This window comes from Lactuca virosa, chromosome 8 (assembly GCF_052849685.1).
Source record: "Lactuca virosa cultivar CGN04683 chromosome 8, Lactuca_virosa_CGN04683_v6, whole genome shotgun sequence".
NCBI classification, from domain to species: Eukaryota; Viridiplantae; Streptophyta; class Magnoliopsida; order Asterales; family Asteraceae; genus Lactuca; species Lactuca virosa.
Window position 1 is genome coordinate 109,367,679 of NC_136433.1, and position 26,130 is coordinate 109,393,808.

The 26,130-nt window shown below is 38.9% G+C and overlaps 1 protein-coding gene across 1 annotated transcript; it reads right to left on the bottom strand.

The window, feature by feature from the left end:
* Window positions 1-1,562: 1,562 nt before the first annotated feature.
* On the bottom strand, window positions 1,563-2,177 carry LOC145130719 (putative mitochondrial protein AtMg01250). Its single transcript, XM_079065493.1, has one exon. It carries the CDS (start codon window positions 2,175-2,177, stop codon window positions 1,563-1,565), a length of 615 nt encoding a protein of 204 aa, XP_078921619.1.
* Between the last annotated feature and the right edge of the window lie 23,953 nt (window positions 2,178-26,130).

Consider the following 26,130-nt stretch of genomic DNA (forward strand, 5'->3'; position numbering starts at 1 on the left):
GAGTGGGATAAAACCCGCGGAATGGGCAGCCATATTACGAGAGAAAAGTGAGTACAAAAGCCAACTCTTTCATCCTTTAAGCCTTTCTTTTATGCATACAAGTATGACACAAAGTCTAGACCATAAAGTGAAAGCATTTTCTTACAAGCATGAGATTAAACATTAAACAATGCAAAAGCAAACTCATGCATTGTCCTTAAATTTTCGGACATTATATGGAAGAGACAAAGGTAGAATGCCTTTTATTTTATTCATAACAAGTTTTTTTTTTGGAACGGCGGATTATTATTAAAACTAGCAAGAAGCTATAAAAGGGATTACATCACAAATAGTAGCTAAAATAGGATTATGAAGCCAAGAACACCAACTAAACTTGGCTTTTGTACACCTGCTAGAAATCCAAAAAAAAGACTTATAAACAACATCATCAAAAATCATGGATTTCCTAGGGATAGCCGCTCCAAAAATCATCGCATTTTTGAAATTTCAAATGCACCAAAAAGAGGTCAAGATCACTGCATCAAAAGCTTTACGTTAACCGATTCTCAAAGAGGTAGAAGTTGCCCAATTGATAAGAGAGTCCATTGTAATCTGAGAAGGAAGATTAACACCCCACCAAACAACAATACGGGACCATAAAGCAATCAAATCAGTACACTCTGTAAAAATATGATCAACAATCTCCACTCTAGAGGATCAAATGGGACAAAGAATAGAATCCACCAAAATACCCCTATAAGATAAACGTTCTCTAGTAGGGACACTAGAAAGTCTAATACTCTGAATAAGAATATTGATCTTAATTGGAATCCAATTGTTCCAACGAGTATAAATACCCCCAGTTCTAAGCGTAAAACCATCCAAATATCTACAAGCTGAATAAATAGAAAAGGTATCTAACAAATCAATAACCCAACCCAGTCTATCTGGAACCGGCCTGAAATCGAAATCATGCACAAGTAAAGTAAAATTATCCCATTGCTTCTGATCCACTCCACTTCTAGGAATACGTCTAAGGGTATTAACCCCCAATCCCATAGACAACCTGTCACTAATAGAAACATGTTCATGCAAATCCAGAGCATAAACTCTAGGAAAAGTGGCAGACAAATGCACATCACCCCTCCACACATCATGCCAAAAAGAAGTAAGAGTCTCGTCTCCAACTCTAATGGGGCAAAGAGATTGGAGTTCAATATATTTCTGGCGCAACTGGGAGAACATACGAATAACCCCAACCCAAGGGCCTTGGCCATTAATTGGATAGCTCGAGTTCCTACACGCACCATCCGACCCGTAAATATATTTTATCACTCTAACCCACAAAAGGTTAGGGCACTGATAAAATATTCACCACCACCGAAAAATCATATCCCTATTGAAAGAGAAAAGATTACCAATCCCCAATCCTCCTTCGTCCTTGGAAGCTATAACTCTATCTCATCTAACCGAATGCATACAACGTTCATCCCCGTCTGCACCCCAAAAGAATCTTGCCCTCATTCCCTCTAAAACCTTCAATACCAAAAGAGGAGTAAGAAAAACAGACATCAAGTAGCTCCCTAACGATCCAACACATACTTCATCAATGTAAACCGACCTCCAAACGAAAGACACTTAGCCTTCCAATTCAAAAGCTTAGACCGAAACCTATCAATCACAGAAACCCAAGAAGAAGTCTGAGTCATAGCCTGACCCACCGGGATACCAAGATGGGAAAACGGGAGAGTAGAAGCTACACAACCAATCCTATCTGCCCCAACGGGAACTTGGGAAAGAGGAATTCCCACACCAATCAATTTACTTTTAGATAAATTGATTTTCAGCCCTGAAGCCAAATAAAAACACCTGAGAATACGAATAAGACAATTTGCATTTTCAGGATCCCAATAAGAGACCAACATAACATCATCAGCATAAAGGAGATGAGAAATCTCAATTCTTGAAATAGAAATCCCCCTGAAAGCATTCCCCATTTGATCCCTCATCAAAGCAACATGTAAACCCTTCATAGCCAAAATAAAAAGAAAATGGGACAACGGATCACCCCGTCTCAACCCACGATGAATTTGGAATTCATCTATCGGGGAACCGTTAACCAACACTGAAGCTCTAGCAGTGGTCAATAACTCCTTAATCCACCGACACCACATAGAACCAAATCCCATAATCGACATTATTTCCAATAAGTAATCCCATGATAACGAATCATACGCTTTCTCGAAATCCACCTAAAGCAGCATCATAGGATTTCTAGAAGCCTTACTCCAAGCAACCATTTCGTTTAGGAGAAATGGACCATCCAGAATTTGTATGCCTTTGATAAAGGCAGATTGCTCAAGGCTGACAATACTATGAATAACCTCCACAAGACGATTAGCTAAAAGTTTACCAGTAATTTTGTATTGGCAACCAATAAGATAAATGTATCTGTAATCTTTTGGAGTCTTTGGGTCTCTGATTTTTGGGATGATAGTGAAAAAAGAGGCATAACACCCCTTTGGAATAGCAAAATGATGGAAAAAATGATTAACAAACGCCTCAACATCTGATGCAACAAGATCTCAATATCTCTTCAGAAACCCAAAAGTAAAACCATCAGGTCATGGGGCCTTATTAGAACCATAATCCCAAACTGCCCTTTTTATCTCCTCATAAGTAAAATGAGACTGCAAAAAATCAACCTGCAATGGGGTTAATGTACTAAAAAGAACAAGATCTGTCGCAGGTCTCCACGAAGTACACTCCTGAAAAAGATACTGAAAATAGTCATGAAACCCTTAGATAACACATATAGTCATAACATATGATATTAAGCTAGTTTTTGTTCTCTTTTATTATTATTTCTAGAAACAATAATTCCCAATATGTTGGAAAATATTATTTTCATAAAATAATTTTTTTCATCTAAATACAAGTGTTGATAATATTTATTAATAATCAAATTATACTAATAAGTAATCAGTTAGTAGTAACTTGCTATAAAGTGTGACCGTATATGATCATATGTTATTACCAGTATCATTCTCTAATAACTATTGGGCATACAAGATCTTTCAATATGTTTATCTATTTGAAAATATATCATCTGCCATCTTCAAATGATTGTATTTTACTTTCTTGAAATGATAAAATTATGAGTTTTCCAAACCATTCACAACACAAAGTACAATAGGGTTTAAAAACAACTTTCGTCTATTATTGTCCAGCACCATAAAGTCCACACAAGAGAGAAAACTCGATCTACTCACTATATAAGAAGCAAACCAGACCAAGAACATAACCAACCACAAATTTCCCTAGCATATTGACAGTTAAAGAATAGGTGATCAACCTTCAAACAAAATAGACAAAGAGTCGAGGATAATTCAACTTATCTCACAACCAGGCTCACCACAATTGGTTGTTTAACAACAAACGTCAAACAAAACAATTAGATTTTAATGGCACCTATTTAATCCAATGGAAAGCATGAACATTTCCATCTATGACAGCCTTTACCATAGGCATACATAAGGAATGAACAAAAATGTAACACTCCAAAAATCATAAAAATTTAGAAAATATAAAATCAACCATTAACCATCATTGTTTACAAAAAGAGTCATTGTTTCAAAACTAAAGTCATACAATAGTGTCCCAAAAATCCATATCATGAAAATAGGAAGATGTGTACGATCAATCCTTCGCTTTCCCACGATCCTCAGGTGTACCTGAAACAATAAACTAAACTGTAAGTCAAAGTTTAGTGAGTTCCCCCAAAGTACCAACACACTACAAAACAAACAGAGCATGCAAATATGAGCCTTCAGTCTGACCGAACCGCCTCGCAAGGCCTACAACCTATATGGATTGCTCTATGAGCCTTCGACATGACTGGATCGCCTTGCAGGGCCTACAACCTATCTGGGCCGCTCTCCGGACCTTTGGCATGAGTAGACTGCCTCATAGGGCCTACAGCCTATCCGGACCGCCCCGTGTGTCTTGGCCTTCAGCACAAAGCAATGCCGCCTCAACCCAATCACAATATGTCGACATATGTAACAGATAAACATACACATAAAACCAACAAATACAGATAATCATGCAGATCTACTAATCAGCCATATACTAGCATAACATTATCCTAACCAGGATAAATAATCTAGTGGGTCGGCATTGGTGCCTTTGACCCACGAGTACACTGAGGAAAACTCGCCTCTCAGTCTGAAAAGACATATGACAGAACACAACTCCGAATGACAACTCAACTGGTCACCTAAACACCAAATAATGAACGATCTCAATTACCACTCAAATTACCTAAAATACCATTAGGTCAAAGGTCAAAGGTCAAGGTCAACAATCCAGCCGAGTTAACCCAGTTGAGTACGTTAGGCGTACTCATCTGTACGCGAGGAGTACTCTGCTTGACCCAGAAATTGGGACTTTGACTGCGTACGTGCAACGTACCATTTGGTACACCCAACGTGTAACACCCCAAATTTCAATTGTTCAATGAAGGGCCAAAAGTGTAAATTTAGGAAAGGGACTCGACGAGTAGGTCCGCTTACTCGCCGAGTCGGAGCGGGTTTTAGGTCGCGGAATAAGTGGCCAACTCGCCGAGTCGGAGGCTGGGACTCGACGAGTTGGTACTGAAGGAAGAAAACCCTAATCTTGGGGGTTGTGCCCTATATAAAGAATGTTATATCCCTTCCTCAGCCTCCTTACCACTCTTGAGAGCCTGTAAACCCTAGAAATCGAGTGAGCCTCCATTATTAGAGAGAATAGAGCTTTGGAGGAGGAAATCTTGAAAAGAGGCTTGAAAATCAAGAGGCTTGCTGCAAAGGAGTGGTGTAGATCCGGGATCTACTTCAGTTAGAGCTTATATTGGAGGTAATAATCTGTTGCTTGGGCTCTTTTGCATCTAGATCTATTATTGTTTGAGATTTGGGGCATTTTTGGTATGATTGAAGGTTATTTCGGGTTTGGAGGGTAGATCTGAGGTTGCTACCTCAGATCTAGACTTGAGCTGGTCCAGAATGTCATAAAGTATCTGTCTAAGAGTTATTGGTGAAGCCCCCTAGTCCTTAACCCTAGCCCTAATGTGTTTTGGGCCTATATCTCCTTGGTCTCACGTAAAGTTTGCAACTTTATGTGAGGGTTAGACTGTAGAAGAGTGGATCTATGGATTGGAGCCCCTGCATGGCTCGAAAAGCCACTATATGGATTGAGAACTGGAGAGACTCGGCGAGTCACATGGGTGTACTCGACGAGTTGTATGAAGATTGCCTTGGAATCGACGAGTTGGAAGAACAACTCGGCGAGTCTGTTGAAGATTGCATGGGACTCGGCGAGTCTGTTCTTGGACTCGGCGAGTCTGGTCGCGAAACCCTAACCTCTTCTGGTTAAGCCTCGAATCAGTGAGTCGGTTGGCGACTCAGTGAGTTGGACAGGATGGGATTCCGAGATCGTTGAACTCGACGAGTCGACGGGTTGACTCGGCGAGTTGAGTCGTGTTATGGGAGTCTTTCTGAGTATAAGAACTCGACGAGTCGACGGGTTGACTCGGCGAGTAGAGTCAACCAGGAAGGTTGAATTTGACTGAGGACTTTGACTTTGACCAAGAGTTGACCAGTTTGACTTCCATGGGTATTTTGGTAATTATGGTATTGGTTCTTTGGTAGTGTGCTGTGGTGAAGTTCGTGTCGGTGGTCGGAGCAGCTTGGTCGTATCTCTTTAGTCGGCAATTGCAAGTGAGTTATCCTCACTATATCGACAGGGTCTACGGCACCAAGGCCGACCCTTTATCGGATGGAAATCCGGGTATTGTTGTTATGTTATTGCTTTGCTAGATCTGCATCCTGGTATTTAGGATGGTGTTATGTTAGTGACCTGGTTAAGGTCGGTACCCGGTATATAGGGTAATGTTATGCTAGTGACCGGTTAGGTCGAAATCCTGGTTAGGATGTTGATATGCTATGTGATCTGTTAGACTATTTGTCTGGTTAAGGATTTGTTATGAGATTGATTGTTTATGTGCACATGGTTGTTTGACGGGGGTTGGGTTGAGGCGGGTCCTGCTTTGTGCTGTAGGCCAACATACCCAGGGCGGACCGGATATTCCGAAGGCACAGCGAGCGGTCCGGATAGGCTGAAGGCCCTAAGAGGGTGGACCAGACGTGCCAAGGCTCGGAGAGTGGACCAGGCCGACTGAAGGCCCGGTGTGGGCGGATCAGTCATACTATAGACTCAGAGAGTGGACCAGGTGGATTGAAGGCCCGGTGCGGGCGGACCAATCACACTGTAGACTCGATGTACATGGCTAGACTCGGAGGGTGGACCAGGTGGACTGAAGGCCCGGTGCGGGCGGACCAGTCACACAGTAGACCCGATGTACATGGTTGTTCTATTTGTGATATGTTATGAGTATGTTTATGTGTGGTTGGTATTTTGGGGGTAACTCACTAAACTTTCGGGCTTACAGTTTCAGTGTGTTGTTTCAGGTACTTCAGGAGATCGTGGCAAGGCGAAGGCGTGATCGTACCGCTCCTCATGTTTTATGATTTATGTGATATGGTTCTGGGGGATACTCTGATGTTTAAACTATTTTGAAAACGATATGTATGAACTTAATGGTTTTTGAATGAATTAAAATGTTTTAATTTGGCTCAATTTTTATGGGTGTTACACAACGTACGCACCTGGTCAACCCATTTTCTCATTAAGAGCTTAATACATCAAGTCCTTACGTCCAAAGTCAGATCCAAGCCCCAAATGACGTCTTTGACCATTAAGTTTCCAACTTTATGGTCTTGCATGGCCATTAAGTGCCTAACATTAAAAACATTAACTACTAAACCCATTAAGACCTTGTAACTCATGCATGGAAGGGAAGAAATAATCAAGACCACATTTTTATGCTTATAAGCACCTCGAAACGTCTAGAAGGAAAACTTAAATGGATTGGAGTAGCTCATACTCAAAATACCAAACTAATGGGCCCAAAATGACACAAACTTCATAGCTAACTTAGATCTATACATAGCTTCATCAAGTTCAAAGCTTTTTACCTCCAAATGGTGATAAGATTCCAAAGAGTCCTACTCCTCCAAGATGATCTTATCTTCTTTTTCTCTCCTTCAAGGTAACCAAAACACACACACAAAGCTCAAGAGTGCTAAAAAATGGATTAGGGTTTGTTTGGGGACGAAGGTGGGTTGGAGGCTGATGAAAGAAGGTAGGTTGGGGACTTAAGGATTTTAAATAAGGTCCAAATCCTAAAAACTAGGGTTTGGGAATCATGCACGTACACCATGCGTACGCTAGGTACGCCCAAACGTATGTGACCTCAGGCCATATATTACAAAAATGCCACTATGGGACATTTTGTAACATTTCTCAAACATAAGGGCTAATTGCAATAAGTCTTCATACTTAGGGTTTAATTTGGAAATACCTCATCATCGAGATGTTACAATTCTCCCCCACTTGAACTAGACTTCATCCTCGAAGTCCACTACTGTGAACAACTCCGGGTAATGCTCCCGTATCTTAGACACGGGTTCCCAAGTCCATTCGAAACCCTCCGATGATGCCACTGAACCTTGACTAAGATACCACCTTGTTACGTAGAGCCTTTGTCTTCCAATCCAAGATCTCCACCGACCAGTCAATGTAATTCTTACGATCATCAACCTGAACATCCTCCACAGGAACGACTGTTGAATCATTAGCCACACACTTCCGAAGCTGAGACACATGGAAGGTGTTGTGGATCTGGCTAAGCTCCTCATGCAAATCCAATATGTATGCTACCTTGCCAACCCTGGCTATCACCCGAAATGGCCGAATATATCGAGGCCCCAACTTGCCCCTCTTTCTGAAGCGTATTACACCCTTCAAGGGTGATACCTTCAGTAAGACCATGTCTCCGACCTGGAACTCTAACTCGGATCACCGCTTGTCACGATAACTCTTCTGCCGACTCTGAGTTATCTGAAGTCTCTGCCTGATCTGTTGGAGGAGCTCTATCATCTGAAGAACTACCATAGTTCTTCCCATGACTCTATTACCAACCTCTCCCAACACACTGGGGTACGACACTTCCTCCCATAGAGTAGCTCGAAAGGTGGCACACCGATACTAGAGTGGTAGTTGTTGTTATACGAGAACTCATCTAAAGGAAGGTAGGAGTCCCAACTCCCACCAAAATCAATGACACAGGCTCTCAACATGTCCTCAAGTGTCTGCATGGTTCGCTCACTCTGAATGTCCATCTGCGGATGATAAGTAGTGCTGAGATGCAATTTCTCGTACCCAGTTCCTCATGGAACTTCTGCCAGAAACGAGATGTGAACCTAACATCTCAATCAGATACAATAGAGACTGAAATACTGAGCCGAGCAATGATATCAGGCACGTACAAGTCGGCCAATTTCTCGGCCGATGAGCTCTCGCGGATGGTTAAGAAATGGGCACTCTTGGTCAACCGATCTACTATCATCCAAATTGCATTGTGCCCCTTATCCGTCCGGCGTAGCTTGGTGATGAAATACATAGTAATATGTTCCCACTTCCACATGGAACCTCCAATGGCTGCAACTTGCCATGCGGTCTCTGGTGTTCGGCCTTGACCATCTGACAGGCCAAGCACCTCTCAACATACTATGCCATCTCCCTCGTCGTGGACGGTCAATAGCCCCTGACTATCAGTACCAAACCTATCAATCTCACCCCTGAGTCTCTCCTATTTCCACTTTTACTTCTTGACTCCCTCGTCCTGAGCCTCTTTAATCAGATCAAGAAGCAGGGAGTCGATCGATATCCTCATACATAGACTCCCAATAGCAGAGCTAGCCGTCTTACGGCTCAAAGCATCAGCGACCACATTTGCTTACCCGAGGTGATACAGAATCTCACTGTCATAATCCTTGACCACGTCAAGCCACATATGTTGTCTCATATTCAGGTTCAGCTCGTCCACAATACACCTCAAACTCTTATGATCTGTGTAGATAATACATTGAACCTCATACAAGTAGTGACACCAAATCTTGAGAGCAAACACTACTGCCCCCAACTCCAAATCATGAGTCGATAACGGACCTCATGCAGCTTCCGTTGCCGTGAAGCATAAGCAATAACTCTCCCATGTTGCATAAGCACTATGCCCAAACTCGTAATGGATGCATCACAAAACACCACAAAATCCTCAACACCCTCGGGGAGGGTCAAAACTGGGGCCTCACACAATCTTTGTCTCAGAGTCTCAAATGTCACATGTTGCTCAGTTCCCCACCAGAAATCCACGCCCTTCCTCGTCAGACGAGATACATCCACATGAAACTATCCGAGGCTCCCGTTTTGACTCTCCCGAAGGGAGTGGAGGACTCTGTGGTGTTCTGTGATGCATCCATCACGGGACTGGGAGTGGTCCTCATGCAGAGAGGACGGGTGATAGCCTATGCATCGCGGCAGTTGAAGCCGCATGAGACGAGATACCATACTTATGATCTCGAGTTGGGAGCGGTGGTATTCGCTCTCAGGATTTGGAGACATTACCTCTATGGGGTCCGTTGTACCATCTACACGGACCATAATAGCTTGAGACACATCATGGATCATCCGAACATGAACATGAGACAACGCAAATGGCTAGATGTAGTCAAGGACTACGACTGTGAGATCCTTTACCACCCAAGTAAAGCGAATGTGGTTGCGGACGCTCTGAGCCGCAAGTCAGCTGTATCTTCTACTCCAGTGACATGCATGAGCATTTCAGTGGATTCTCCACATGTGGGCTTGATCAGGGAAGCCCGGGTTGAGGGTATGCGTCAGGAGAACTAGAAACTTGAGAGGATCAGGGGTGAGAACACCCGTATTGTGCAGGATAGCCGGGGATTATTGACCCGTTGCGGTCGGGTCTGGGTTCCGATGTCTGGTGGGGTCAGACAGACTATATTGGAGGAGGTTCATAAGTCTCGCTTCTTGTCACAACTAGCATTTTTATCTAGGAGATTCTATTTTCATGTAAACATCATCTATAGTAAGGCTTGTACTCTAAGTGAAAATCATACTATATGCTAAAATGAAATCATCCATTTGAATCAAAACTCTGGAGAAAAGTTCAAAATCTAATACAATACATCTCACATATTCAACTATGGGTTGAAAACCCTAAAAATCCCGGTTCAAGTTTATTATGGAATCCTCTTATTGGGCCTAATGGACCAGTAAACTTTCAATTTGGTCATTTTGGGCCAAGAAACCCAATTTGGGCTCTAATTGGACCCACATCCATGAAACGAAAGTATTTTGGGTCATGTGGGCCTAGAATAATTCATTTTATCCTTAATGGGTCATGATGGGCCGTGAATGGTTTCATAATCCATAATGGGCCGTAAACTATATTCATGGGCTTCTTTGGGCCGAGAACCCTCATAAGGGCCCAATGGGCCAAAAATCTTCATCTTGGGCCTCATAAAATTCGAACTAAATCAAGAAAGGGCCCAAACTCATTCATCATCTCTCTTCTTTTCCCCATTCTCGGCCCAACAACAAAAGAAAAAAAAGGAAAAACAAATAGGAGGGAAATGGGCTGACACCTCATCAAAACTTGGTGGATATCCATGCAAGAGTGCATTTACCATGCAGATCTCACATCATCCTCTTCAAAAGTCAAACTTTCTCCTCTATTTTATCTCTCTCTAACTCTCGGCCTCTCTCTCACTCTCCAACCTCACCCACCATTTCAAACTCAACACAATTTCTCTCAACTTTCAACACTCTTCCACTCTTCTTCTCTCAAGAAAATTGTCACACCCCAAAACCGGAACGGCGGAAACGTTCTGGGGCGGAGGACGTCATGTTTAGTATCACAAGACATGCATCATAGTAAGCAAGTAATAAACAACCATTTCATTAGAAAGAAAGTGTTTATAAAATATGTGATTCACATAATATAGAATACATAGCAAATAACAAAAATACATGAAGCTATACTGCTCCATCTTCTGAATCCCAGTGCGTGAACCTGTCTACTGGTCTCCTGAGAATACAAGTTATTTTGAAAGCGTAGATCAGCATTTAAGCTGGTGAGTTCATAAGATTTTAGTGATGTAGTAAGTAGTAAGAAAGTTTGTAGAAAGTTGTAGTAAGTTCTTGTTTAGAAAAGTTTGCCTGTTCCTCCAGAAAATCCTATATTTCCTGCTTTGATGAAAGATAAGTAAAAATGACTCTACAGTCCTTTCTATGAGTATTAAATGGATACAAGTTATATAAAACCCAGAGTAAACAAACAATCGGTTGTGTGTATCTGCCCTAAGCCCACAACCAAACAAGGAACAGGAAATGAGGCGGAAGACACACATCCTATTGTTTGTTAGATCATCGTTGTATATAACCCCTGCGTATTCACTCGGTACTTACGGAGTTAACTGTAATAGTTCCTTTATATTTAATGAAAAGATTTTTTAAGAAAACCCTTATTTCTTATAATAAAATGATAACCATAGTAGTTCCTTATATAATCACTTAGTTTATACTAGTTATATATAATCTAATATCGAACAGATAGTTAATTGTATGAATCTGCCCTAAACCCACAACCAAACAAGGAACAGGGAATGAGGCGGAAGACACACATCCAACTACCTATCGGATATTAATTATATATAACCCTGGTGTATAAACTAAGGTATTATAGAATTAACCACCTAAGGTCCTCTAAGTTTTACTGGTTTAATAAAATGGATTAAACCCTTTACTGGTTAAGTTTCTAGTTTTGTATTCCAAAAGTTATTCATTTGAAAAGTATGTTTTGTACTAGAAAACGGTGCATTGAATTAGTGTCATGTGACTTGACCTATACATGGTACCCCTTATGATTACTTGGTGTATACGGAACATATATATAGCTAAGCTCGGATAGATAGTAGGTTGGGTGTATCTGCTCTAAGCCCACAACCAAACAAGGAACAGGAAATGAAGCAGAAAGCACACATCCTACTACCTGTCGGACCTGATTAATATATATCCATGAATGCATACACTAAGGAATCATAAAGTTAGCATTATAGATCCCTTTCTACTGAATGTACTTGACTCGACTGTTCAGTGTGTCATTTGTAAAATGTAAGTTTTCCCTAGTTTATAATTATCTTGACTCGAAAATAGTTTGTATTAACTTTCAAGTGGAACTATCACAAAATGAAAGTAATTGGGAAATTATAAGTACACAATTGTCTTTTGAATTGACATCCTGTTAGTACTAATTACCTTAAAACATGTTTGTTTTAGTAAGGTCATAATGTGAAGGCTAGTACCCATACTATACGCTCTCCCTGTCAAGAGATTTTGGGAACCAAACGCGACTGCAGCAAATAATTGTTAGCCGTGTAATTCACATTAAAGTTATGTGATCATGTATACCCAATTTAACTATCACCTTTTGTTACTATCACCTTTTGTTAAGAACAATGAGTTAGTGATTCATTGGTATAATTAGATCCTGTAGTGTTCTCATGCTATAGCATCTTAGTATGTTCGTTCTGTTATAGTGTATAGTGTATAGTATGTCTCTCTAATGTATTGTATCTACCTCCTTGTTTCTCTTTATGTTATCGTGTATTGTATCTACCTCCCTATTTCTCTTTATGTTATCGTGTATTGTATCTAGTATGAACTGAACCTCTAAACTATACCCCTTATAGTTTACTAGTATTTTACTTGAACTGTTATTGAAAAGACTCATTTTTCTACTAAGTTATGCTTGTACTTTAAAAACGGAGTTTTGTTAAACTATAAAGTAACATAACTTTAAAAGAGTTTTTGAAATGTTGTGACTACTTATAAATGACATAAGTAATCTCTTGAAATTGTTTATAACAAACAATTACACAACTATCATTGTGTTCAACTTGTATTCCCCCCCCCCCCTTAAAAGCATTTAAAACAGTTTAAAAGATTGATTACGGGGTATGAACTCACCTTATGTGGGTGATTCAAATGAATATGCACGTAAGGATGAGAAGTTCCACGAATGAAGTCCCGAGACACAAACGAGTCCTAAATGACATATATGGCATGAATATAGTGTTTATAAGCAACTATATGAAAGGAAACACCTTTAGGGACTAGGAAACACTTGGACCAAGTGTTAGAATCACATGTGATTGACCAAAGGGGAGTGTACGACCACTAAGAGGAGTTTACGACCCAAGTGGTATGACTCATGGAGTTTACGGCCATAGGGTTTACGACCCTATGAGTTTACGGTCGTAAACTCATGCTAAATTGTGCATATGGGTGTTTTGAAGGGCTTTCAATCATTGAGGAAGGGTTCTAGGTTCTTGCCCATGCCTTAGGAAGTGTTTAAGGTCAAATTGCACTACAAACTAGGGTCTACGGCCAAGGGAGATGCTCCTGGCCGTAAACACCTAATGTTCTTGGGAAAAGCTTGATTTCAAGGTGTTAAGCATGAGTCTTAACTAGATAGTAAGTATAGGGAAAGAATAATCACCTTTGGGAGGCTTTATGGAGTTCACAGCCACCAAGAACAAGTGTGTGTTTTTGGTGTTCTTGGTGAAAGATGAAGATCTAGACTCAAAGATGAAATCCATGGATGAAATCAATGGTGATCCATGGATAAGAGAAGTATTAACACAAAGATGGAAGGAATCACTTGCGTTTTGAAGATCTAGGATGAAGAACTCGATGATACTTGAGAGAGAATGGAGAGATTTCGGCCAAGGAAGGAAAAGAATGAGAAAAATGGCTAAGTGTTACTTATATAGGGGTGAGTTTACGGCCACCTTGAGTTTACGGCCGTAAACTCTTGGTGTCTTGGCCGTAAACTCCTCTTGAATGAGTTTATGGCTTGATCTTTGTACAGTGGCTTTAGCAGATACTTCCTAACACTCATTCCTTGAATGTATTGGGCTCAGAACACTCAAACAAACTCTAAACAATGCTAAAAGATAGCAGGAGCGAGTCTGACTTAAGGTTGATTGTACTGGCTTTACAAGGCAAAAAATTTCGGGTTGTCACAAAAATCGTGAGTATTAGGTGGGTTTTCAAGAAGATCACTTCAAGTTTCACATTGTGGTAAGATCTTACAAACTCAATTTGATATACTTCCTTTTAAACTCAATCACTCCTCTTACACACATGTTTTTTTTTGTGAATCATGTTTCCTAGAACCTCCTAAGTTCGAAAACCTTCTCAAGAAGCTTGCTAGGGCCGAGATCTTCTCATTTCCTCACCAAAAACCGAGAACTTCAAAGAAAAGTGAGTTCATACCCCCTATTTTCGATTTTTACATTGTTTTGGGGGAGAATACAAGTTGTTTCTGTAGATCTATGTGTGTATGCATGATTTTGTGTGTTTTTCTAGTTATATATATGTTTATGTGTTAAAAACTTCATGAACTTAAAGATCTACTAAAAGATGATGATATTGGTATGACATAACACTTATTTCAACTCATCTTACAAGAAAAAGGTCTTAAATACATCTAGATTACTTAAAGCTAAGAAAAACTTTATGAAAGGGGCTAGAATCAACAAAATGACAAAAGTATGAGTTATTTATGTAACTCACGGCTAGTAAGGGGTTCAAAAGGGAATTTTTGCTAAACAAAGGCTAATCTCGACATTTGAGACCTTACAAGGACTAAAAATGTAAACATTTTCATAAATGGGCCTTATTTGGGCTTCTCACGGTTTTGGGCCCAACAATTGTAATTTTTGATCTTTTGTGGGCTTAAATGTAATTTTCAAGAAAGTTGTGCCAAAAATATAAATTTTTGATAATAAGGGTTAGAGTTGCGAAAATATAGTAATTTGGGCCAAAAAGATAAAATTTTCTATAATGGGCCGATTATGTATATTTTTATAAAAATCAAGCCAAAAATGATATTTTTGACAAAGTGATTTAAAAATGTTATTTTTACAAAAACTAGCCTTAAGTACAAGTTTTGTCCAAAAAGGGGCCAAAAATGTAATTTTTACTAAAATTGGGGCTTAATTGTAAATTTTTGGCTTAATGGGCCAAGAATGTCATTTTTTACAAAAAGTGGGTCTTTTATGCCATTTTGGTGAATAATTGAACTAGTACTAGCAATAAAATAACAAACGGACTAATTTTGCCATTCTCATATTATCGGGCCTTAGTGGCCCATTAATATGCTTGATAGATCCTGAATACTATTTATATGTCTATTGGGCCTCATTGACCCATTAACATGCGCGACAGACATTGGATACTATTTGCGTGCTATTTGGGCTTGTAAATACCTTGCATGTGAAATGGGCCTTAGTTGTCCTTTTACATATATTTTGGGCCCATGTTATATAATCTCATTCCTATCGGGCCTGGAAATGACTTACATGTTTAGTGAGCCTTAGTGGTTCACTTACATGGTTCATGGGGCCTGGAATGTGTTTATATGTTTCTCTTCGCGTAAATTCGATTATGGATCTAGTGAGACGTGTCGGTTGACACCTATTGAGTGTACGATCGTAGCCTGTAGTTATAACCAGAGTCTCTTGGAGGGAGAGCGGGGATTTATGTATAGATCTATACGGGGATGACACCCCACACCTGAGTTGTTCGCTACAGTTATACTAAACCAGTCTAGGGTGACGAAAACCTTATTCTATTTTCTGTCGGCGTTCACAAACGCCAAGACAGATGAAATTGTCATTATTTAGTATGGTTATGACGGCTCACTTAGAGGAATTAACATTATGAAATTTACGGGAGACTATTCTTTTTTTTTTTTTTTTACAGGGAACATAGGGTTGTCTGCGGACATTCTATTTACATTCTCTTCATTCACTTTTGGCATTCTATTAAACAACAACACACATGCATTAATACAAGATCAGACATAAACATACTAAACGATTTTAAGAAAATATCAGATTTTCTTGTGATTACAAAGTTATAAAAAATCATTTTCTCAAACATGCTTATGAACTCACCAACATTTTTATGTTGACCTTTTTAAATTAACTTGTATTCTCAGGAAACCGTTGAAGCAGGTTGGGATGAACAAACTAATGGATGTTTTGTTATATTTCTATTTCATCAGACTTTAATTATTTTGGCATGTAATATTCAAAATACTCGATGTAAACAATGTACGTTGTAATATTACATGTGTGGTGATGATGATGTTATGTTTCAATTATATACTTTGTGATGATACTGATGGGTTTAGGTAAAACAAATAAACTAGAAAAACAATTCCTAAGTTCACATGCAACCTACTTTGGATCTATGTTTTAACTATTGAACATATAACTTTGAATTGCAAAACAAGAACCCTAGAGGAGAGAGACTAATTTCGAAATTAACAAACTAGGGTTTAGGAGTTACATACCTTTCAATTGTTATAGTAAACAATTGATAATCCTCTTGACCTTGATCTTGATCTTCTTGGAAGCTTAGCACCACAAATGTAATGCCTCTAATGGAATCACACCCAAGAACTAGCAAGAAAGAAACTAGAAGGAGAGAGGATGGAGAGAGTATGCAATTTCGGCCTAGGTATCTTCCAAAGAATAGAGTGGTCCAAAATATGAGCAAGGAGGCTCCTTATATAGCTGAGGGAACTAGGGTTTTGGGAAAACCCTAATTATCCTTTGCTTAGGGCCTAAGCAAAACCCAAGGGCCTTATCTGGAACCCCTTGGACGAAATCTCTAGGGTTTTCCCTATGGATTTCGTCCACCTCCTTCCAAGGAGGTTCTGGAGTCTTCCACTCAACTATCTGATAATTGCAAACTAGTCCCTGCACTTTATAATTAATACTTTTAACCCCAAAATTAATTCTGATTAATTTCTGGCTAACTATTAATTAAACATAATGATTTCTAATTAATATATTAATCTTTTAATATATTAATAAATCATTTATATTAATTTATTAATCTTATAAATTAATATCTCTCCTTTCATAATTTCCTTGTCCAGTTGCTAGGTTGAGGGCAACCCAAAAGGACTGTGCTGCTATCAATTCAAGTACATAAGAATTTTAGTTATGGGCTTAGACACCTAATCCAACAGTCTCCCACTTGGATAAGTCTGTAACTATAATTGCTAGTATGCCTTCTAAATTCGACCAGCAAATTGTAGCTTCCAAAAGCTGCTGCCGAACTCTGACCCAGTCAGTTACGTGTCCTAAGATAAGTGATCATATAATCCTTCGTTCTGCTAGATATCCCTAGACAAAAGACATGGAATGTAATCAATCTCTTTGTCCAGAATCTATGTTTCCCGATTCCTGATTTGTGATGATGTAGGACTTCTAATTGAACACATCAATTTAATCCTGGCTGGGCCCAACACGTAAGTCAACACCAAATCATCGAGGGGCCCACATATATCGCTTTTCCGGTTAGGGCAAAAGGAACGAATAAACGTTGACTCATATGCTTGTATCTTTTACTCATCAAATTATACATGACAATACGTTTTATAACACCAAGTTACTGATGCGTTTTCGTATCACCAATGTATAACCGACTTTGTAAATTACAACTCATATATCTTCGTTTCAAGATTATAAGATATTATCGTCTCAGTATTACTCGTGATGAATTCCATGAAGTGATACTCTGAGCGAGGGTTTATCCAATACTCAAATCTCAATTTCTGAGTACTCATGAACATTGCAACAATTCTATTGCCATGTCTATCCTCAGACAATCTACAATCTAGTTCATGACAGTCTTAATTCACTCCTTACTTCCAAAAGTACGAGCGACTGTGGAGTTTGAATAATTAAATTATTCGGGAAGTAAAACATGCAAAATATGAAACACAATAACAACCAATCGACAAAAGGCAGAAACCAAACTTATAAATAATACTTTATTATTTAATCACCAAAAGTCAATTACATTTACTTTGTTACAAGTTTCAGAACAAAACTAATCTGACTACTAAAACTAATATCATCTTTCAGTCCTATGCTCCGAGCATGCTGAATATGCTTAGCCCTACTCAGACCCTTTGTGAGGGGATCTGCTGGGTTATCTTCAGATGACACCCTCTTTACTACAAGATGGCCTTCTTCTACTCTATGTCTGATGAAATGGTACTTTCTGTCGATATGTCTGGTTTTACCATGATCTCTCGGTTCCTTTGTCAAGGCAACCGCTCCTTCATTATCGCAGAACAGTTCCATAGGCTCCTGGATGGTTGGAACAACTCCGAGATCTCCGATGAAGTTCCTTAACCAAGCTGCTTCTTTTCCACGCTTCACTCGCTGCTATGTACTCTGATTCACAAGTAGAATCAGCCACCGTATCTTGCTTGGAACTCTTCCAAGTAACTGCTCCTCCATTCAGTAAAAATACCCAGCCTGACTGAGAACGGAAGTTATCTCTATCCGTCTGAAAGCTGGTGTCACTGTAACCATCTACTCTCAAAGTATCATTGCCACCAAGCACAAGGACCCAGTCCTTTATCCTTCGCAAATACTTGAGTATATTCTTAACCGCTATCCAATGAGCTCTACCTGGATTTCCCTGATAACGACTGACCATGCTCAAAGCAAATGCCACATCAGGGCGAGTACATGTTATAGCGTACATGATCGATCCGACAGCGGAAGCATAAGGTACACGACTCATGTCATCTATTTCCTCATCTGTACTCGGGCATTGAGTCTTACTCAATTTGGTATTGCTCTGGATAGGTAGCTCTCCCTTCTTGGAATTTTCCATACTAAACCTCTTTAGTACCTTATCCAAGTATGTGCTCTGACTAAGTCCAATTAGTCTCTTCTTTCTATCTCTCAATATTCTAATCCCAAGAATATAGGCAGCTTCTCCAAGGTCTTTCATGGCAAAACACTTTCCAAGCCAAGACTTAACTTCTTTCAAGGTTGGAACGTCGTTACCAATGAGTAATATGTCATCGACATATAAAACCAGAAAAGTTACTATACTCCCACTAGCCTTGATATACACACAAAACTCATCTTCACTTCTAGAGAAACCAAACTCTTTGACTTTCTCATGGAAGCAAAGATTCCAGCTGCGAGATGCTTGTTTCAATCCATAAATGGATTTCTCAAGCTTGCACACCCTATTGGGAAACTTTGCATCAACAAAACCCTCTGGCTGATTCATGTAAACATCCTCAGCCAACTTCCCGTTAAGGAAAGCAGTCTTGACATCCATCTGCCAGATTTCATAGTCATGAAAGGCAGCTATGGCGAGCAATATCCTAATAGATTTAATCTTAGCTACTGGCGAAAAGGTCTCATCATAGTCAACCCCTGGGGTTTGAGTGAAACCTTTTGCAACCAGTCGAGCCTTGAATGTATGCACATTCCCATCCATGTCTGTCTTCTTCTTGAAGATCCATTTGCACCCAACTGTCTTACGATCTGGTGCACTATCAACCAAATTCCAAACTTGGTTGTCATACATGGACTTAATCTCACTGTCCATTGACTCTTTCCACTTGGAAGCCTCTGGGCCTGCCATTGCTTCCTTATAAGTGACTGGTTCATCTAAGTTAACCAGTGTTCTGTCACTTATGAATGTGTCACCATCTGAAGTAATATGAAAACCATACAACTCAGGTGGCACACTCGCCCTAGTGGACCTTCGAAGAGGTAATGAGTTATCAACTGGTTCAACAGGAACTGTTTCCTCTGGTTGAGTGCTAGTGTCATCTAAGGTTCCTTCATTGGCTAACTCTTGAATTTCTTCAAGTTCAATGGTGCTCCCACTGTCCTCTTTGAATATGAGCTCCCTTTCTAGAAAGACTCCTCTTCGTGCTACAAAGACCACGTTTTCACTAGGCCTGTAGAACAAATATCCAAAAGACTGCTTTGGGTAACCAATGAAAACACATTTCTCACTTCTAGCTGCTAGCTTGTCGTGAGTCTCTCGTCTTACGAAAGCTTCACAACCCCAGACTTTAATATGTGCCAATGAGGGAACTTTCCACGTCCACATTTCGTGAGGTGTTTTGGCAACCTTCTTTGTAGGTACAAGATTGAGGATGTGGGCGGCTGTCTCTAAGGCATACCCCCAGAAGTGAATAGGAAGCGAAGCACGACTCATTATAGAACGAACCATGTCTAACAAGGTCCGATTACTCCTCTCAGCTACACCATTTAATTGTGGTGTCCTAGGAGGAGTCAATTGTGAGACTATCCCACATTCTTTCAGATAGTCGTTAAATTCGATACTAAGATACTCCCCGCCTCTATCGGATCTAAGTATCTTTATCTTCCTGCCCAATTGATTTTCGACCTCATGCTTAAACTCTTTGAACTTTTCAAAGGTTTCTGACTTATGCTTGATCAAGTAGATATAACCATATCTGCTATAATCGTCAGTGAAAGTCACATAGAATCGATTAGCATCTCTTGTAGTTGATCTGAAGGGCCCACACACATCTGTGTGTATGAGATCCAACAGACCTTCACTTCTTTCACAAGACCCTGTGAATGGTGATTTTGTCATCTTTCCCAAAAGACAAGATTCACACATATCATCTGATTTTAGGTCAAATGATTCCAACACTCCATCCTTTTGGAGTTGGGCTATGCGTTTCTTGTTAATGTGTCCAAGACAACAATGCCACAAGCATGCCTTGTCTACACTATTAGACAAGTCAATATTAAGTACACTATTTCCTAAGCTATCAACACAAGTCACTGTTTCATACACACCATCACAAGGTAAAGCTTCAAACATAAAAACACTATTCTTATAAACATAAATTGAACCATTCAAATCATTAAAAGAATATTTAAAACCTTGTCTGAACAATGCATGAAATGAAATAATGTTTCTCGTCATCTCAGACGAATAGCAACAATTTATCAAATCTAATCTAACATCATTACTAAGCAAAAGCTGATAAACTCTGATATTGGTTACTGGTGAAGACTTTCTGCTTCCCATGATCAAGTTTATCCTGTTGGGTTATGAGCATTCTAACACTCCTAAGTGTACATGCAACCCTAAATACCTTGGATCTATGTTTTCTCTATTATACATACAATTATGAACATCCAAGGTATTATCCTAACCTAGCATACAAAATAATAAATATAACAAGATAGAATACATACCTCTTTGATGTAGAATGTCTTCATGAAGCTTGAGTGCCTAGTGCCCCAAGTGTGACACCTCAAATGGTTCACACAACACCAAATACACTTGGAATAACTTGAGAGAAACTTGAACACTCCTTGAAATCGTCTAGCCCTCACACTCACACATTAGTGCACGATTTCTTGAGCCATGGGATTCTTTTATATGGTGGCTATTAGGGTTACACCATGTAACTCATAACTTTACCCATTCCTTATGCTCCATGGATTTTAACCTCCATGGGGTATCCATGGGTCACCCCATGGACTTAGTCCAACATAAGGAATCTTGGATCACAAGCCCACATATATAAGAATGAATGATTTACACAATCAACCCATATATTTAATTAGTCTCCTTTTGATCACTTAATTAATTCCAAATTAATTCTTGATCAATACTAATTAAATAACCTTATTAATATATTAGAACTTATAATATATTAACCAACCTTAAGTGTTATTTCTCTCATTATAGTCTATCCAAATGCATGATGCCATGCAACCCAAATGGACCATGTCGGGCCGGGTCAAGTCTTACCAATTATAGTTATGGACTTAGACATTAATCCAACAGTCTCCCACTTGGATAAGTCTAAAACCATTATTACGTATGACTTCAGGAACCGATCAGCAATCGTAGCTCTCAAAAGCTTCTATCGAACACTGACCTTGTCGATGAACTTTGACCTTTGTCAATGACTTGTCCATTAGATAAGGGATCATATATTCCTCCATTCTAGATATCATATGGACTGAGACATGGATTATCAATCATTCTCTCTGTCCATTTGTTGTTTCCCGATTTCCGATTCATGATGACTGACTGATTGAACAAATCAAATCAGTCCTGGCTTGGCCAAGCACTCACATGTATCATCTTTAAATCATCGAGGGGCCCACAGATATCGCTTTTATCCTGAAGGTAAAAGGAATGGATAAACTTCGACTCATATGGCTTGTTCTACTATTTGTTGAATCATACACAAAGGCACGTTTTATAACATCGAGTTACCAATGCGTTTTCGTGCAATCAATGTATAACCAACTCATAGTAACAACTCATATCTCTAGGTTTGAAGAATATAAGATATTATCGTCTCATGATCACTCGTGATAAAATCCATGAAGTGATTCAAATGAGCGCGGGTTGAATCCAATACTCAGAACTTATGAGCACTCATGAGTGTTGTAGCACCACTTTGTCCACCAACTTGGACCTCTACAAACCAACCCATGACAGTCTTGATTCATATCTACTTCCAACATATGACCGACTGTGGATGGTTTGAATAACTTAATCATTCAGGAAGAGCGACTTAGTTATTCTGGAAGTCAAAACATGCAAAGTGAAACACAAGAATAAATGAATCAAATATGGTATCAAACCCTATGAATATAAATAAACACTTTTATTTATCACCATACTGATTACTCATTATTCATTGTTTCGGTTTTATCAACTTTATACTTGAATTTAAAACAATAGTTGTCCCATGCTCCAAGCATGTACACTATGTTTTCTAAACACTAGTCATGCCATACACCAAGTATGCATACTATGTTTGTCTATGATCTTTTCTTTGTAAAATAGATCAATTGAACATCACTCCAATGATCCTCTTTTCACAGTCCCAAATCCTTACTGCAAATGCAAGAATTCCAAATTCATGTCATTTACTGAAATCTGTTAGATTCTAAACTTATATGCATTGATCTTCTTAATGATTATGCACAAAGTCATAAAGACTTGACAACACAGAGCATTCCAAAGGAGATCAGCTCCTTGGAAACATCCTTCTTTCAGTAAGTTTCCTAATCTTACACAGATTGAATAATTTCTAACTTTGAAACATTTCCATATTCCTTTTGACTATCACTTCTGAACAAGAGTTGCCTCCTTACAGATTATGTCAATATGGTCCTTCCAGAATTAACATTATACTTCCAACTGTCCTTGAGCAACCAATCTTTGGTAAACCTTAGATTGTCCTCGACAATTGCTTAATCATTTTAGTCATATCCAATTCTAGACCTTTTCCCTTCATAATGCCCCAGGCATTTGGAAAATTTTAGAAAGGATGAATATAGCACATGTAATCGATCCTATATCCGAAGCATATGGGACACGATTCATGATGTCTCACATAAAGACTAAACCAGTCTTTTGCTATAATATTTCCATTTCAATTTGCCAAGTTCTCAAAATTCAGATTATGAAAAGGGATGCCGTAATCATAATCGAATTTTAGAACGCAAATAATGGATCCATATATAGAATTTCCTTATGTTGAGCCATTCCAACATGAAATTCATATATATATCCTTGATTAAATACGATTAAAATCTCAATCTAAGCTTTTAGAATTGAAATGAAGTATAATTTCCTCTCCCTTAATTATAGCAAAACAACTTTTTCAACCCCTGCAACCTCACGAATTGAAACTTTTGTTTTCTATAATTAACATTGCTAACTTGCAACCTTTGTCATAATTATCATGCTCCCACTAACATGATGATTATTAGCATAACACTTATACTCCCACTAGCTTTGACATGTACTCAGAAATCAGCTGACTTTCTTACCAAAGTTCAGATTTCTGATACTAGAGTGTTTTGATAAAACTTTATCAAAATCATACACCTCTCTTAGATAGCTCACATGTGTGTCTAAACAATTTTAGAACTATGAAAAGGGATGCCGTAATCATAGTCTCAATTGTTTAGACCTTTGCCACTTCTCACAAGTCCATGTTAGTGTGCCGGTAAACCACACACGCTCCACTAACGACTTTGAGAATGCAAATATCACAATTGCTATCTAGCTAAAATCTACTTAGTGAAAGTGTTTCCTCACCATCATTTTCATGAATCGGAGAGAAACCTTATGACCCTTAGATTTAATAGTGTATGTGTTCTTATCCATGTGAATTTGTCAAAACCATAATCACAAGACAAGGTTAGTGACAAATCCAAACTCATATTGATTAAACTTATGCAATCTTAAATTCTTGCCATTTGGCAGCTCAGGTGCCTGCCATTGCTTCCAAGTAGTTGTGCAACCAATTGAGAACTCTCAGAACTCCTATGCAAAGCCAACTTGAATAGGCACAAAAATTTCAACACGATAGGTTATAAACCTCAAGTCGTGTGCTAGTGAAGGACTTTAGGTTTTATTCTTGATTAAGTCTTGAAACTTTCAAGAGCTTTAAGACTCCCACTGTCCTCTTGACATATAAGACTCCCTTGTCAAATATTCAAGAGATAGTGCAGATTCTTTATCAAGACTAACACTTTACACAATTGGCCTAAGTTGGTCTCTGTTTTATCCAAAACATCACAACTTACCAATTTCAAATGTACAAGAGTAGATAACCTTTTACTCTTACATTTGACTAGTGTTAACAAACCCTCTTTAAGATATGTCACTCAAGTTACAATCTTGGAGTATGACTCTAAGAATTGTTTTGGAACGAAGTATGACTCATCTTTTTGATTTAACCATTTCAACAATTCATGACTCCTCTTCTTAGTCATAAGAATGCACTAAGATGACTTTAGAGGACCAATTGTGATATGGTATCTTAATCATTAAGATGATCATAAACATGATACTAAAGTACTCTCCCATCTTTTCAGATTTGAGAAACTTTTATCTTTCTACCATACTTTGATTCTTCTTATTCGTTCTATCTCACATTGAAACTTCTCCAATGCTACAGACTTATACTTAAACTTATAAGTATAACCATATTTACTGAACTTAAGTAAATCATGACGAATAGTCTTCTTGATCTTTTGTGGTGGACTTGACCAGTGCACAAGAATGTGTACTCGATCCCTTAGTCCCGTCCTTATTCACATAAGGAATTAGTCTTAATTTTCCAAGCTGAAAGTTCTCATTCATCATACTATACAACTTGCATGATTCCAAGTTTCGGTCCAATTGTACCTTGGGTGATGAGAATCTTTCCTTATTTGGTAATATTAGACACTACCACAACCGAAAGAATCAAATCCATTTTTCCAATATTGCTATCAATGGAATCTTATAAGCAACAACTTTTCACAAATGCCATTGTAAGGATACTTAAAATAAATAAAATCAAAACCTTTTTCTTTTATTTTAAAACTTTGCGGAAAAACTTATCCTTACAATCCATATGAAAACCTTGTTGTTATCTATTCCTAAGCAATATAAATATCATAACTCTTAAGTAATAGCCCAAAATTCTGATCACCGAACCATGCGATTGAAATCCATCTTCGCGATCAGAATCAGCATGTACTTAATAGAGTTAGACAATGGACTTTACCTGAAGTAGAGCCAAACTTATTGACTTTAACATCCTTAGGTAAATTTGGCAGCTTCGTAACCAATGCCCCTTCCTTTGGCAATAGTTACCTATGGACCCTTGATAATGGGACTATCTCAGACTTCACCTCTTTCTTTACCATTGGGTCAACCGAGTTGACTGTGGCCGATCCCTTTCCATTGGGAAGAGAGAGCTTTACTGGATATCCAATGTCATCATTGTCAATGTCCATAGCGTTTTAGGAAGTTGATCTTAGCAAATAGATAAGATCATTAAGGGTCTTTTCTTAGTCTGTTTCATAGGATTCCCAAAAGAACTCACTATGTGACTTAGAAAGTAGTTGAGCCACCAACTTTCTCAAGACTTTGACACCCAACTCTCCCGGCTTGTCAATATGTGACTACATCTCCAAGATGTGATCACACCTAGACCTTGCCTTGCCAATAGGGCTTGAGTGACCTTTAAACTTTTTAGGAACTTGTGGGTTAGGGAGAATAATTGGAGGAGGTGAAAGAAGTATGATATCCATGGGACATCATCTTCATTTAGGAAAGCTTGTTTCAAGAGATTTGGGAAGATCATAAATGTCTAGACCAGACATCTTTTTGGGAGATATTCAAGATAGTTGATTTAAAGTCCTTAATATGACACCCAATATGAAATATTAAGGCTAGGACCCAACAAACTATTTTATAACTTAGAAGAGG